Below are 16840 nucleotides of genomic sequence, written 5' to 3'. Positions count from 1 at the left end.
TTTTTTTCAGTTATAAATTATAGATATAACCAGAAAATTCTTTTTTTTTTCATCTACTACTATCGAATGAAATAGCCTTAACCCCGACATATGTTCGTCAGATCATCGTTTCTATAGTTCTATATCTTTTATTTTTTTACCATTTCACTGTTTTCTTTATTCTTCTGCCAATTAATCTGTATAATAATTGTCCTAAGCATGCATGTAATATTTGCCACTGAACGTTAAGCAACAAACAATCACCTCTTTATTCTGTTATCTATATTTATTTATATATATTGGTCCCATGGTTCTCTGTTCTTTAAACCCCATCAGAGACATATATTATATGTCTCTGACCCCATTCATATCCTCATAAATGATAACCTTTTCCTAGCCTCAAACATATACGTACATTGTAATTGAAACAGGAAAAATATACAGTCATATTACTGTATGATGGAACTAATAGATAAACGTATTAGTTCCAGATTATCTTCTATAAAATGCAATTGCGTTTTAATAAGAAACAATGACAACCAAATTCTTTTTTTGTGGAAAGAGGGGGGACAGTTTTTTTTAAAACAAATTATTGGTTTCCTTTGAAAATAGGAGTGGACAGAAAATACGACATTTAGTTTATAAAAAATTCTTGTTTGAAAAAAAAGTTTGTTGTTGAAAAAAGTCACAAAAAAGACAGTTTTGAAGGAAAAAAATCACAAAAATGATAATGTGAGAATTTTGTTATGAAGACATATCCCATACATCGATACTAATATTCTTGGCACTAAACATTTATTTGTACATATTATTTTGGTTAGTAATTTCTTTCCTGGTCGGAAGATGATATTGTATTAAAAACCAATAAAAATATTCGTTTTTCCAATCAACATGTACATCAAATCTTTTAAAATGAGACATTACACACACGTGTCAATATTTACAGACCCACCGATAACTTGTCATAATCACGCATGTTGAAGCTGGGGTTAATTAACGGCTAGTTAAGAAGTCACATCTAGCTGTGATTAATTTCCACTCTAGATAAGCATATTCAGTAGCAATATAATCATGTTAGAAAATGTATTGGTGACCTAGACTGGGAGGCACATGCTCCCTGTGCCCCCCAGTAAATCCGCCACACTGCCCACTTTTTTTAAAAGTTATTCAACATGAAGAAATACAAAAAAAATCAGCTGGTATTGAAATTTTTTAAGAGTTGCAAATATTTAACAAATTAAAATTATGATACAGAATGATTCTTTTTATTTGTTTTCCTCACGAGTGTTTGCTGAAGCATTTTTTTCCCGAATCCCGAAAAGTTTGAATATATATTCCAGAGTTTAATACGTGTAAATGCCGAATCCACACACATGATAAAGTTCCAACCCGACGTTCATAAAAGGTCTGTTCTAGAGTTTAGTTTAATTTTCAGAAATTAAAATCAAGCACAATGTTTTATACAAATTCGTCTTCAGACACGTAAATAATATAGGTTATTAGCTGGCCTGGATTGGGATAGAAAATATCCAATGAAATGCATAAAATATCTAATGCTATGGGTCACGCATGGACTGTCTTTCTTTATCATGTTTATAGGGATGCCCAAAGATAAGATTGATTCACCCATTGTACTTTAGAATAGCAACAAATCTTAAATTCACTTGAATACATTGACCTGTTATCTTGTCGACTTTAAAGCCTACATACAGATGGTCGTTAAATCCTGAGAAGAGACCTCGATGAAATTTGAAAGTTAAACAAATCTTAGTTTTCACGGGAACGAATATTTTGTGACTGAAACGTTGTAGTGATCAGATCATCAATAACGCGTAATAGGATGAAAAATGTTGTCCTGCATTTTTCTTTAAATGTAAACTCAATGTAAATATAGTCCTGCTTTTTTATTTTACACTCTATTCGGTCCTTCCTTTCTTAGTTATTAATTTATCCTGACTTGTTTTACATTAACTCATCATGCCTTTTTCTTTTTGGCAAGATGCCCATCCTGCCTTTTTTTCTCTAAACTCCTGTCATGCCCTTTTTTCAAATTTCATATGAGCTGCGTGACGACTTACTTTAGATATGCTTATTGTGATATAAAGTTAAAAGGTCTTTCTTCTTACAACGAATTTGCAAACATTAATTTATTATTAAGATCAGTACACTGTGTGTGTCCATGTAGCCGTGAGATATGGGACTTACGTATTTTCACGTCAGACAAACTTCTTCGTGCATGTGACTTCATATTCGATTAAGTAATTTCAAAAGGGATAAGAAATGTCTTAATTGATAAGTTCTACATTGCATTTAAAACATCCATTGAAAGAATATTGTATAATTAAAAATCATCGCCCGCTGTTGGAAGTTCAGTTTCGCCATTTTTCGTGCTTGTCATGAGACGATATTTCAGGGGTTTCGATTGTTAAACTCATTAAATCAAGTAACGAACATATTCCATCTCAACATGAGAAAGAGTGGCTCATTTGCCTCTATCAATGTTTATCGTTTATAAGATGTTGTACTTTCAATGCTATTTATAAACGCAGAGTAAAATTAAAAATGTTTGGTATACAAATTTTAAATTATTCATCTTAAAAAAAATTCAGAAGATAATGGGAAATATCAACGAATCACGATATAAATTTAAAGAAAAGAAGAAAACCCAACTCATTTTTTATTAAAATTGAAAATCCAACTGATGAAAAGTCGTATTGACCTCTAAAATTCTATACACAGAAAACAAGTACTTATAGTATCTTAAAATGTCCAAATAGAGTCCGTTTTATAAACGCGCACTGGACATAATTGTTATATTTCTATTCAGACATTCCACATTTATCAACCGTTTCTGAACTATTTTTGAAGATTACGAATCCGTGGCTTCATTGCACATTTAACGCAAAATACATTTTGTTTTTTTATTAAGAAAATAAAATACACAGTTACTTTTGTGTAAAATAATTTCAATGGAAGCTTTCTGAAGGTATTTGATAGGACGTACGCCAATTCATGAGGGCGTGACAAATTGTCACCAATGTCCAATCAAGTTTTTCTGTTGTTCAAAGTTTGACGTGCGGTGATGTTTGAACAGTGTTGAGTGTATTTTACATTTGTCATTTCGGAGTCTTTAATATCTTACTATGCTGTATGGATTTTGCTCATTGTTGAAGGCCGTACAGTGACCTTTAATTTGTCATTTCTACGTAATTCAGTCTCTGGTTAAATTCTCTCATTAGACATTATACATTTATTTCCCGTGTCTGAGGGAGATATGAAGATTTGTTCACCCAAGAATATTCATATTTCACGAGGGCTCTGCCCGAGGGAAATATGATTTTTCGAGGGTGAGCAAATCTTCATATCTCCCGAAGCAAGGGGAAATGAATGTGTTATTCCACTGCCTATGGTTTGTTTACTATCAATACATTAAATATTATTTTGCATACATATTTTTTTCTTATCAGCTTGTTTTTATAAGTTAAACTAAACACGACATACCCATTGATAAACAGTACGGATCAAAATTTAATTATAAGTCTTTTTGTTATAGTAACCTATCGTCTGAAATATTTGAACATGATAATGATTATTGCTGTCGCTATTTTAAGATGAATAAGAAGTTCAAAACGTTATGTACATTAACCGCGCGTAACGTCACACGATGTAATCCCGACATTTCAGAGGGGAATATGATCCTCAGAATGGAATATGAAGATTTGTTCAACGACACGTGGGATAGTCTCAACCAATCAGATATTGATTAAACTATCAATATGTATAAAAAGTGGAATAATATCCCATCATAGATGATATATATAAGCCAGTCAAGGTCGTTAAAAACTTCCATATGTATATCATAGATGATCAGGTTTGATATAAAAAAGAAAACTACCTTATCGTATCTCGGATATATATCTATTGAATATAATAAAGAAAACTTTAAGTAAGATTGAGTACAACAAAAGCTTTGCCTTATTAAATCCTTGATGCTGTCTCCTTCAGACTGTCAAACACCGTCACCCTACGAATATAGTCCCTAGTGTGAACAGTGTATAACTTGCATCTTTTTTTTGGATATACTTTCCCAATTTATTTCTTGTAATTCAATGCATGAAATATTAAGAAGGGGGATGAAATTACATGTTAAAACAATTTGGGGCTGAATCTTTATGTTAACGAGTGATTTGGTCCAGTTAAAAAAGGTAAAAACTTAGTACGTCTGAAGCTGTCAAACTGAATTTTAGACCCCTTATCACAGAATTGTCAATATTTTGAGTTGGAGCTGGTAGAAGTTTCTATAATTTTGATATTATTTGTCCCAATAGTAGTACACTACACTGTAAAAATCTTTTTGAGATAGAGCAGGTGCGATTTTTTTAATTTGAATTTATTGTCTAAAAGAAATGCACTACGAAATAACTGTGTTCTCGGGCCTAATTGTTAACGTGGTATTATATGTGATAAATTGTTGTAAACAATAGTAAACTGAGTATAATAATTTATTCACAGTACGCACTTCCTAGTTTAGTTGTGGTGATAGAAATCTTAATATCATTGATATACAGTTGAGAAATATGGTGCAGTTCTTCAAATGCAGATTTAAACCTTATTAATATTAAACCCAATCCCGCATGCAGCTGTGGCCATCCTGTTGAGGATAGTATTCATTATTTTTTAAGTGCCCTTTTATCAACGAAGCAAGAGAAATATTGTTTTCAAAATTAGAAAGATCTACTTTATCCATTTTGCTTCTATTGGCTGGTGACAGTGACCTTTCATTTCAGCAAAACAAAGACATTTTTGAGTCTGTACAATCATATATCAGAAATACACAAAGATTTAGAACATTCAATTAAAATTCGGAATTTCTACTTCCCAACTCTTCACTCTAGTCCAGTTTTATATATTACTCTATATTATATTATACTTTTTGTTTTTGAGACAAGGCCATATTTTGTCAAAAGAGAAGCACAATTACCCCAAAGCGAATTGCGAGAAGTGGTTTCGTATTTCGTTATAGAAAAAAAAATACTAGTAGTTTATGTAAAGTAACGACTCTCGTACGGTGTCGCGTTAATATCTTTTTAATAAATTGGTGCAATTGGATGCAAAAAATAATGACCATAAAATGTCAGGTTTGCGAGATCAGACAGTAACCTAACAACTAAACAATTGAAAATCTAGGGATCAATATTTAACATTCGTCAGCAATGAGCAATTGTCATAAATAAAACATGATTTAGTCGAATACTTTGCGAGTTAAGAAAAAGAGACTACCATAGATTTGTTATTAACCCCAAATGCTTGATGGGTACAAATCAGTAATCAGGAGTTACCTTTTTTGCATTAAACTACATTACAACAGAAATTGGAAAATATGGCCTGGAAGTATTTCTAAGATATTGTTGTTTTCCTGTTCTATGTAGCTTTATTATTGGCAAACATGGTGATAGATTTTATAAATGCTGTCAGGCACCGACCATTGAAAACAATCGATCTGTTTAAGAAATGAAAATAACTGTTTGGTGTTGGTTTTTTTTTGGCAAATAAGAAAAATGACCGTTTGATTTAAAATTGTTTAAAATTATTTTGAAATAGATTTATGAAAATAATTTATTTACATGTGAAAAGGCTAGACTTTGTGGCGTAGGGATGTGAATGAGTGGTTTTGTTTACAATTATTTCCCATTATTTCGGCAGTGAAAATCTGCAATAAATATTTGTTCATCATGTTATGTGATTTACACATTATAAAAAAAACTAGGAATATGACGGATTAATTTAAAGTTAGCTGTTTATTGTCCAGTGGCAACTATTATATGTATTATTAGGAGGACATTTAAAATGTTATAAATATGAACAAGGACATCCTTTGTTATGCAAACATGTGTATCACGGCACAAGCGATGACCTATAGACCGTGTGTATCATAATTATGTATATTTAGGGTGGGTTTGCTCCGAATAAAGGAGGTATAGTTACAGGAAAATAAAGAAAAAAAATATATAATTAGAATAGAGTATAACGGGAAAAATAAAGAACAGAGGAAAATGGTATAAGAAAATTAAAGAATAGAGGGTCTAGTTTTTTTGCCGGACAATTGTTGATGATAGTTTAAAGTCAAGTGCATTTATAGTTAAAATAATACACAATCGTATGTACATTGGTAGGGATTTAGTTTAGGGTTGATGAGGCACATAACGAGTAATTGTTTTGATTTGAAATTTCTCGAATATTTGTTTTTTTTCGACTGATTTGATAGATGAATAAAAAAAATCTATAATCTAAAAAAATTGGTTTAATTACGATATATGGATACAACTTCTATTCAGTCGATTTTAAAATACATTCAAAAACAGAGAATACATAAAAATATTTAACAAACCTTTTGGACAAAAGGTCAACCTTAAGATCCCGAATATACTTTTGTAAGAACATTAGATTAATTCCGAATTCCATCTTAAATCAATTGTTCATTTAGGTAAAAAAAAATGTTAATACCTTAGGCTATTTTCAAAAAATGTTAACTGAATACCCTGCAGACTGCAGTTTACTCGCACATTCACCAAGTACGTATTTCTACGGCTAACAAAATTCATAATCGTATCTTTTAATTTGTTTAAATTTATTTCAGTGTTTATTTTTCAAACTTTTTATGTAAATAATTTTGGATCAACATCGAGTCAGATCAAATTATAATTTATTGAATTATTAATTAAAAACTGAAACATGCATCCAATCTAAATTTTACGCCTATTATCACCTATATAAAAAGATTTAACAGAACACCATTCATGTTTTATATTAAAAAAAAAACCATATACGCTAAACGAAACTATGCACGCCAAGAAACGATGTACGCTAAACGATACGATATACGCTAAACGAAACGATGTACGCTAATACGCTAAACGATACGGTATACGCTTAATGAAACGATGTACGCAAAACCATACGATGAACGATAAAAGGGCGCTTATGTTATCGTTTACGGTATGGTTTATGGTATATGGTTTCGTTCGTACATCATTCGTTCAGCGTCCGTACAACGTTCGGTCAGCGTTTCGTTTGCATTCGTACACCGTTCGGGAAGCGTACGTACATCGTTCGGGCATCGTCCGTACATGATTCGGTCATCGTTCGTATTGTTAACTTTTACGTTACACGGACTGTAATTCATGTATAGTCAAGTCATTATGTACCATTTAATCAGAATTAATTATTATCCTCTGCAGAAATGAATCTTCTATATTCCCCAATGCATATACATGTATTGCATACATACACAGTATTAAAGTTTTGTTGTAACTAAGGCTCTTTTAAAAGTATTGGCAAACAAGTTTCGCCGTATGGAGCGAAGCAAAATTGTTTTTGAAGGGTTTTTGAACCGCTGGAGGCCCAAGAAGCTATAGAACAAATGATGCAAAATTTCTTAAACTGAAAATGCAAGTTCTGTTTTAATAATTTTATGACAATATTTTGGTCTCAAAGCAAAATCACGTTATAGATTCAGTGTAAGACTTAAGTTTCTAGGAACAACATCAAAAGACAAATATGCATGATAAAGCAAAAATGTAATTCACATAGTTAAGTCTGTGGCTGCTGTGTTTTTTTAAACTCATGATCAAGTTAATAATAAAATTACTAAATTACAAAATGAATGCAACACTAACAGAATACAGAAGGGCAATCAATGAACAAAAGACAAATAAATAAGAAACATTGATCCCGAAAAATCAGGGGCTACGTCTGAGGGAGAACAGAACTTGCTTCTTGCAAGGCACTCATGATCACGGTGAACACAATTTGATATGGAGACAAGCGTTTGGTTTTGAAATTTCCTACATGAGGCATTTGTCTCAATGTAGTTACGGCCCTGATTTAATAAAAGTGAGGTAAGTGTTCCTGAGACAATTAACCTCAAGTTAAATGAAACCAATTTTCTGACATTTCAAGTATATTTAAATAATATTTATACTTTTATTATTAAAAGATAAGTGTTTCCCGATTATTTTTTTTGGAAAAAAGATGAATTTATGAAGAATCTGGTGCCATCTCATACTTTCGATTAGACCTGCTGAGTTATTTATTTTCAATACATTGCAAGTCAGGTAATTTATTTTCAAACTACCACAGAACAAACCATTTATTTTTGTGATTATCAAGGCTGAGTTATTTATTTTCAAAATCCTCCTGCCCCCTACAATATCAAATGGTCGTCCCCTTAACGTAGGGAAATCCCTATAGTCAAACGAAAAGAAATATTTATCTCACCATATATTGTTAGCTCTGCTTTAAAACAATGCAGAATACTTTTTTACAAATTTACATTCAAGTACTTAAAACGGTAAAACGTTAGAAATGCTAAATTTAACTGTTGACGAAATAAATTTCGATCAATTTAGTTTGAACTTTTATTATATCAATTTAACATCTCCTACGTGTATTTGTACATGTAATACATGAAAAGGAAAACAAGAATTAACAATGGACAGATCATCAAATACAAAAACTTGCAATACCCATTTCCTCCGAACAAATTGACGATAAAACAAGAAACATCATATGTTCTAAATATACTGACTGGAGTAACAATTACAATTATAAGAGTTCGAGTTAAACCAGTATATATTAACTATATCGCCTCTTTGCCATGTAATACAATGTGAATTTAAGGAACAACTAACAATAAAACATGCGCAAATTTGTTCTGTTCATTCGTTACCCCATGCCCATTACAACCAGACAAAAAAAAAACAATCAATAAAAAACTATTTGCCATAACCCACAAATATTTTCTTGAAAGGGGTTTGTTTAAGAAAAAAAATGCAAATAACGCGCATTTCTTTGAAATTATACCCAAATGAAAAAGAACAGACTGAGGATCACACATTTAAACCTTATATCTCGTAATACCAATTGTTATTTAATTTGTTCAGTTAATTTGAATACGATTTTCTTAATATTTCATTTCACATGTTTCATTTTCATCCGTTTTATGAGATCAACTTTGAACTGGCCTTTCTAAAACAAAAATCACGTGTATTATTTTTCTATATAACACATACTTTGTGAACAATACGTATACATGCCCTTTCATGGAACCTGCAGTACATGCACACGTGTACACACAACAGTATTCGAATTATTATACTTGCTGTGTTGCTACATTTGTGTCAGTTGCATTAGGTAATATCTAACTAACTTATCTTGTTTTGTTCGTATAAAATACTTACGATGTGTACAATATTTCCCAGCTCGTCCTTTTACACAACCTCTTGTACAAGCACTAGTTTCTGCATTGCATATGCCTGCTTGGCAATAAAGTGGATCACAGCCCCAAACACAAGAACCATTTCTGGGAAAACAGTGTTGGTTTGTACACTTTGTCGGACAAAGCTGTGCACAGTTCGTTCCCCAAGTTCCACTCCAGCAGCCTAAAATGTTATACTTATTTATTCATTGATTTTAATTTGTCTTTTGAATTGACAGTCATATTTAATTTAAAAATGTGTGTTTTCAATGTGATCGGTACACATTTTTTAAATTGCACCGGACTGGAAGTCACTTCTATACACATTGTAAACTTGACTCGTCATGTATGAACAAGCGTCAACTATGTGTAGTCTTAAGTTTTCTGTGTTGTGTTTTGTGTGCTGTTGTTTGTCTGTTTGTCGTTTTCTTTTTTAGCCATGACGTTGTCAGTTTATTTGCGACTTATTAAGTTTGAATGACCCTCTAGTATCTTTCGCCTCTCTTTTTGAACAATGTGTAATATACATTTCCATACAGTGTAAGTAAACGCGTACAGATTTGTTAAATACCTTCAAAACATACCCCATTTCCCATACTAAAATGCCTTTACGCATTCTCGTTTGAATCATACTCACAAACACAATTTGCACCTTTTATAAGCAAGCCTGAGTGTAATATAAGATATTTCACCCAGAAAGCATTTGTTTATCCATTATATTTTTTAATAACAGTGACCCAGAACTTTGACTTATTTAGATCACTATCATTTTAAATAAGATGATGTGGTATGAGTGCTAATGAGACAACTCCGAGTCCATCCAAGTCACAATGTATAAAACGTTAACAATTATAGGTCAAATAAACGACAACCACTGAACAACATGCTCCTGACTTAGGACATTTCCTTTCCCTTAATAATTCACTGATGTTAGTACACTGTCAGTTTTAATCAGACGTGGAAAACTAAAGATTTAACTGGAAAGCATTTGTTCACATTGTTTTTTTAATGGCAGCAACTTTGCACTTAAAGCTATTAAACACCAAAGCTCCCTAACAAAACATTTAGGAACATTATAAAACGCACACTGCAGCTACCAACATCATAACCACTGATTTCAATGGGAAAATAATAATCGGAAAATAATTTGAAAAACAGGGTAAAAATGTTCTCGCTACTTAATGAAGCTACATCTGGGTTGTTGTTTGTCTTATCGCTGATTTACGTGTGGCCATTGAGTTGACTGCTATACTTTGAATTGTATTTTTTTAATGCTGTCTTATTTTCTTTCATCACTGTTTAAAAAAATCGCTTTAGTTATGATTAAAAGTACCAGCTATTAAACGAGTAATGCAAACTTTTAATGTAATTGATTTAAGGGTTGTGGGTAGACCTTTTTAATAACTCTCGACACCGAATAATTATACCTACAGTTTACAGATGAAATGAGCATGATGAGGGTGGTATCAATGGTTAATATTACATATACATATTCAATTTAACAATATTAGAGAATGGAAACTGGGAATGTGTCAAAGAGACAACAACCCGATCAAAGAGCAGAAAACAGCCCATGTGGGACCCTTCCGGCCTTTATATTTTTTAGCGACGACCTCTTAAATTTTACGCCCCTTTACCTGTCGTTGTCGTTGCGAACTACATTTGGTCTCTGATGGAGAGTTATCTCATTGGCAATTATATCACAACTTCTTATTGTTACGAAATGGATTGTTCATCTAGTTGGGAAATTAACAATTTTAGATAATTTGTATTTCAAGATTTACAAAATAAAATAAGAATGCTAATTCATGTAACTTTGTTTTACATTTTGTATATACTAATAGTAGTGCCTTAAACCATGCATACTACACTCAGTGACTCTTTTAAACTTTTGTTTATCAGTTTACCACTTTTTGTATGCTTTTTGATATAGATAATTTAATTTTCCTTTAAGTTTGATAAGAACTTGCATGTTTACTTGATTAAGGTTGTCAGAAGAACATGTGGGGCAAACAGTGTATGTCACGCTGTAATCAGTATTGCAGAAGTGAACAATGCTTTCCTGGAAACGGTTCATGCGTTTGGGGATGTGATACTCGAGATTGTCTTGATGATATATGTGATAGTTATTCTGCAGTCTGTACTATTGGTTGTACTAAGCATCGAGCGGGAAAATACTGTAACAAATGTAAGACACATTCTGTCATATACTATGTTAAGAAAGAAAGAAAAAACATACATCTACACGTACACTAAAAAATACAACTGTAAGTTAACTGCATACAGTCCGTCAGTACAACCTACTTTGAGAGGGAAATTTGATCGTTTATGTTGGATACGCAGTAAGACCGAGCAATAAGCATACATGCTAGCAGGGCTGCCACATAACCTGCACTTTAAACATTACGGCCAACCATAGCAAGAAATTAGTGGTACTTTTGCTAATTAATATTCATAATATGTAAATGAGAATTGTACCATGTGATAATAGTTTGAACTGGACTGGCTTGATATCATTAAAATCTTTAAAACCCGGAAATTATAAGTTGCCCGTCACAGAGTCCTTGTTTATAATCACTCTGATATTTCCGTAAAGTTGTCAGGCGGTCAAAATCAAAACAATGAACGCGAATTTAGTGAATTTTTCGTGTTTTCGTGAGTTTATTCTTCTTGAAATAGGGGCATTTTAACTTTACGTGGGAACCTAGAGTTAAACGACTACACATACAAGGTTTGGACTTGCTTATTCTTTGGACATTCAAGTTTCAAGTTTCATCCCGCCAACCTGTTTTTGTAATGACCTTGTTAGCCAATTTTCAACACGAAGTTTGCAAATTTGACGTTTCAGCCATTTTAGCATGTATTTTATACTGCAATGTTAAAAGCCTCTCGCTTCGATTTTTAAAATAGCTCAGGAACCTTGATTTTTGCAACGACAGTCATTATGTTTCGTTTAAATGGTGTATATTGTTGTGTATATTTATTTTCTGTCCCGGCAACCTGTCTATCACTTAAATTTAAGTAAAAACAGACATTTTTTTCAAAATTCCGTATTATTTCAATATAATTTCCGTGACCCGTATCCGATTTCTTTAGCATAATATTCAAATAAGCAAAGTGGCGTTGATTTCTGGATATGCTACTCACTACATGATACCAAAGCCAAAGCTAATACACTGTTATTATAATAATAATAATTCGCAAACAAAACAATGCCATAATATCGATTTTTAACACGTTATCATTAAAAAGAAAACCATTAGAAATACAGTTGGTAAAAGTCGTCAATGAAATGTATTAATAGTGTCGGTAGTCAACAACATATGTATTCAATACAATCAATTTCTGTCTTTTTATAAATGTTCGTCTAGATAACCTTGCATACGATGGTATACCATCACATTCACCTGAAATCGGTCAGTCATCCAGACTAGCAATTGATGGTAACAGAAGTGAAAGATCGTGTTTAAACGTGATAGGAGGAATCTCTTGGTTACAAATTGATCTGAAAGATATCAGCATATTTAACGCACTATATGTAACATTAGGTGGTATGTAGCTACACCAGATAGTAATAGAAGTGAATACATATAGGATTTCACTGATTCATACTCTTTCAGAAAGCAAGTAATACAGTGTTGTTGTTTTTTTTTAATTTTTTTTTTATTAATATTTAACATTGATTACATGTAACAATGACGCCTCTTTAGCAATAAAGGTATCTAACATCCTAAATTGATATAAGCCTACAACAGGTGTTATGTTTTTATAATAAAGAAGTCGCTTATTATCGAGTAAATGAAACTAACACTATACTATGGTGCGTCCGAATCGCTTGTCTGGATGTAGCTTCATCAGGAAAGTCAAAACAAACAACAAACTGAAACCAATGCAATGATATAACTTCCTAAACACGTGGGGAGATATACGACCAAAAAGGACAGCAGCTATAGACCAATTCATCTTACGTTAACTTAATTTCCCCGAGGAAGTTGGAACCTTGTTTTCCTAATAATTTCTAAAATTTTCAACGGAGTTTACGAAACGTATGTCATAAATTATTTTAGTACCGACGCGCCGACTACTGTGCTAATTATACCCTCGTGGACTAACGGATCCAGTGCTAGAAAATGAAGGGAAAAAAACACATACGTTTGGTGCGTCCGTAGTGTTTTTCTGGATTAACCTTCTAGAGGAACGATAAAAACCAACAAATTGAAACCCAAGAATGTATAAATATCTGAAAACGTTAGGAGTTTTATGACTAATTCATACTAAAAAGGAAAATAAAAGACTAGCCCACTTCAACTAAATTCATATGATCCACTGGCTTTATTTCTTCGTGTCATTCATGTTTTCTCGTTTGTTCGTATACTTCTGTGATTGTTTTCGATTGTTTTTGTACTGGTCCCTGGACTGTTTATATTTCCTTTCGCTACACACGTGTTTGATATCTTTAATCTTATAAGAAATAAAGACTCAAGCGACAGTATTTATATTAACCTGAAGTATCTAACGTATCTCGTATCCAGATGATATAGTTACCTTTTAAACAGATTTATGCTGGGAAAGGAAGAAAATCCAATTTGAACCATGTCCCATCAACCATTAGAAATGCGTTATACGTCTGATACTTTTCTGACGGTTATTAGTTGATCGTGTCTTTGTGTTAAACTCATAATTTAAGATATAGAGTATTAAAAACCTATTGGTTGCATTATTTTTTTTTATCTTTCAATTTTAAACTTGGCAATTTTCGTAATTGTAGATTCAATCACTAATTCAAGTAGTCATTCTATTTATGCTACCAACACGAGTGGATCTTGGGTTGGCGAAGTAGAGCTATTCAACGGAATATCAAATGGCACTGATATTTCTATAATTAATATCAACGCCGTTGCAAGATATGTGATGTATGTACCACCAGTGGTAAACGAACGGTCTCAGGTTCATGTGTGTGAAATAGAAATAGTTGGTAAGTATTAAAACTTGTAAGGCAACAGAAAGTATGTTCTTTTTAGGATTTTCGATTAAATATTTATGGGGTCAGAAGGTTGCTTATAATCGATTCTGTTACGTACTTTAATCCAATAAGTGTAACATTGCGGTTAAAACAACGAATAACGGATATATTTGACGAAGAGTACATTGTCTTACAAAAAATCTCCAAAAACGATAATAACGGAGCTCCATATTAGGAACATCCTTTAAAAACCCATTTTTACACAGATACTAGAACACACTCGTGGGTCCGTGACTCAATTAAAGTACCAACGCCTTATTTTCAGCCTGGATTTTTAGTATGCGTGTTGTCATCTGATAAAGTCATGATGATTGTAAGATGCACAGTTTTTTCTGCTTTCAAAATCTTTCTGTTTGAACCCGTCCTGGTTTTCTTACTACAATAAACTTACTATAAATTAAATTAAATTTTCTAACTGATTAACCAAAATTAATAGTGGTATTGAGGTGGAAGAAAACAGACTTATTAAATAGTGTACTATAGTGTAACAAAGATATAAAACAACTACTGGACGAATTCCGGGCTCTCCTGATACAAAAGGTATTAACAGAAGGTAACAGTAACTACAACCAGAAACATGTACATGTGACATATACTATTGGTATCGGTATCGGATTCGACCCGGAACTTGTTAATTTTTAGTTATATTAATTATGTGGAAAACAAACGAGCCTGGAATAGTGTAATTTTTAAACAACACCATTGTCCTATATTAGTTATATATAAAGTTGAATTTCGTAGTTTTTACGTCATGCCGGCTAACACATTGGACCTCGTTATTCTAGTAGTATATATATATATATAGATATAACAGAAAAAAACTAACGATAAAGGCACATGTTCAATAGATGAGTTGTGTGTACGATACAGTTTTAAAAACGCAATCATAACAATAGCCACTACACTCTATAAAGGTGACATGAACTCTTGAAAACAATTTAGATTTTACCATTCACGTGTAACGAAGAAGGAAGATAGACATATGTGCATACATTTACCGTCATATATCATAACTATCGATGTTCTTTAAAAACAAATGAGCAAGGTTTCAGGAGTTTCAGTATAGAGGTATTATCTGTGAATATTCTAGATCTACTTCAATCAACAGACAACAACAAACACAAACAATCGTTCTTTGTTCCTTAATTAAATTCCCTTTTTTTTTTAAATTATCGAGATGATTAGCTGAAACTAAATAAAAACGAGTTACACCAATTAACAACTTCATTTCACGCACTGATTTGTTTGTATACAGTATACAATGGTTTTTTCCAGGGTGTCCACCTACACAGTATGGTTTCATGTGTAATATATCATGCCCAGACAACTGTCATGGACCATGTGACCTAGACACAGGGAAATGTATTTTTGGATGTTTGAACGGTTGGATTGGTGAGAGATGTGAGACAGGTATAGCAAAGTAAATGTATTTTCCGGGGGAAACAGGGTAAACCATAAAAAGGGAATATTTTGTTGTTTATAAGTAAAGAGAAAGCCTATTTGTTTACTCGCTTAAACATTTAAGGTTTCAATATTTTTATTTTAAGAATTGAGACCAAAAGTTGCATGCTACATATTATGTTTTTATCGTTTCAACTGACAGATAAATTCAGTAATTTGTAAACACATTTAATAAGATAATATTTCTAAATATCTGGCAAATAAAAACTGAAGCTCAGATCCAATACACCAGCAATGATGTCATAATGACGTCATACAACAAACTCATGATAAAAATCTTAATTGTGACATGATAGTCAAATTCTGATAGTTGTTGCTTCAGACGATATTGACAACAAGACATAGACCAATCTTATTCGTTGTAAGGACATGTATCACAGCCTATACATCTTTTATAATAATTTGTCGAGGGTTGTGGCCAATTCTTTGCAGAACATACTTTTTCAAAAGGAATTGAAACAGGAACCATGCCTCAAAACTTGTGAAATATCATTGGTTTGAATTTATTTACATTGTCAGCATACAACGAATAAACAGAAAAATAAATGTTTTATTTTCTTAATTTGCATATTTTAAGTCTTGAATGTTGGTTTTAGAGATGGTATTAAGTCCAATCTTTAAGGAACATTTTAAACTTTCCTGGCTTTTCTCCTGTAATAAACAAGTAATGATATGAATAGTAATAATAACAATAACAAGAATGTGTCCATAGTACACGAATGCCCCACTCACACTATCATTTTCTATGTTCAGTGGACCGTGAAATTGGGGTCAAAACTCTAATTTGGCTTTAAAATTAGAAAGATCATATCATAGGGAACATGACTTTTTTTGTGTACTAAGTTTCAAGTTGATTGGACTTCAACTTCATCAAAAACTACCTTTAACCTGAAGCGGGACAGACGGACGGACGAACGGACGAACGACCGAACGCACAGACCGATAAACATAATGCCCCTAGGTGGTTCATACAAATATTAATAATTACAATAATAAAATGATAATGATAATACATACATTTTTTGTGTAAGTTAGTTTTAACTGCGTACTTTATTTTGCCTTTTAAATTGTTTTGATTTGAGCGTCACTGAGGAGTCTTTTGTAGACGAAACGCGCGTCTG

At 32.3% G+C, this 16840-nt stretch overlaps 1 protein-coding gene across 1 annotated transcript in view; it reads left to right on the top strand.

Moving 5' to 3' along the window:
• Positions 1-11182: 11182 nt before the first annotated feature.
• The window catches only part of LOC127738171 (receptor-type tyrosine-protein phosphatase epsilon-like), a 46732-nt gene continuing 41074 nt past the window's right edge, over positions 11183-16840 (top strand). Inside the window, exons 1-4 of the mRNA XM_052249321.1 lie at positions 11183-11423; positions 12607-12786; positions 14004-14210; positions 15534-15668. Of these exons, the coding sequence (XP_052105281.1) occupies positions 11237-11423; positions 12607-12786; positions 14004-14210; positions 15534-15668 (709 nt within the window). The 5' untranslated portion in view covers positions 11183-11236. The remainder of the gene's footprint in view (positions 11424-12606; positions 12787-14003; positions 14211-15533; positions 15669-16840) is intronic.

This window comes from Mytilus californianus, unplaced genomic scaffold (assembly GCF_021869535.1).
Source record: "Mytilus californianus isolate M0D057914Y unplaced genomic scaffold, xbMytCali1.0.p SCAF_1, whole genome shotgun sequence".
Lineage (NCBI taxonomy): Eukaryota > Metazoa > Mollusca > Bivalvia > Mytilida > Mytilidae > Mytilus > Mytilus californianus.
This window is presented reverse-complemented; position numbering and strand designations above follow the sequence as displayed.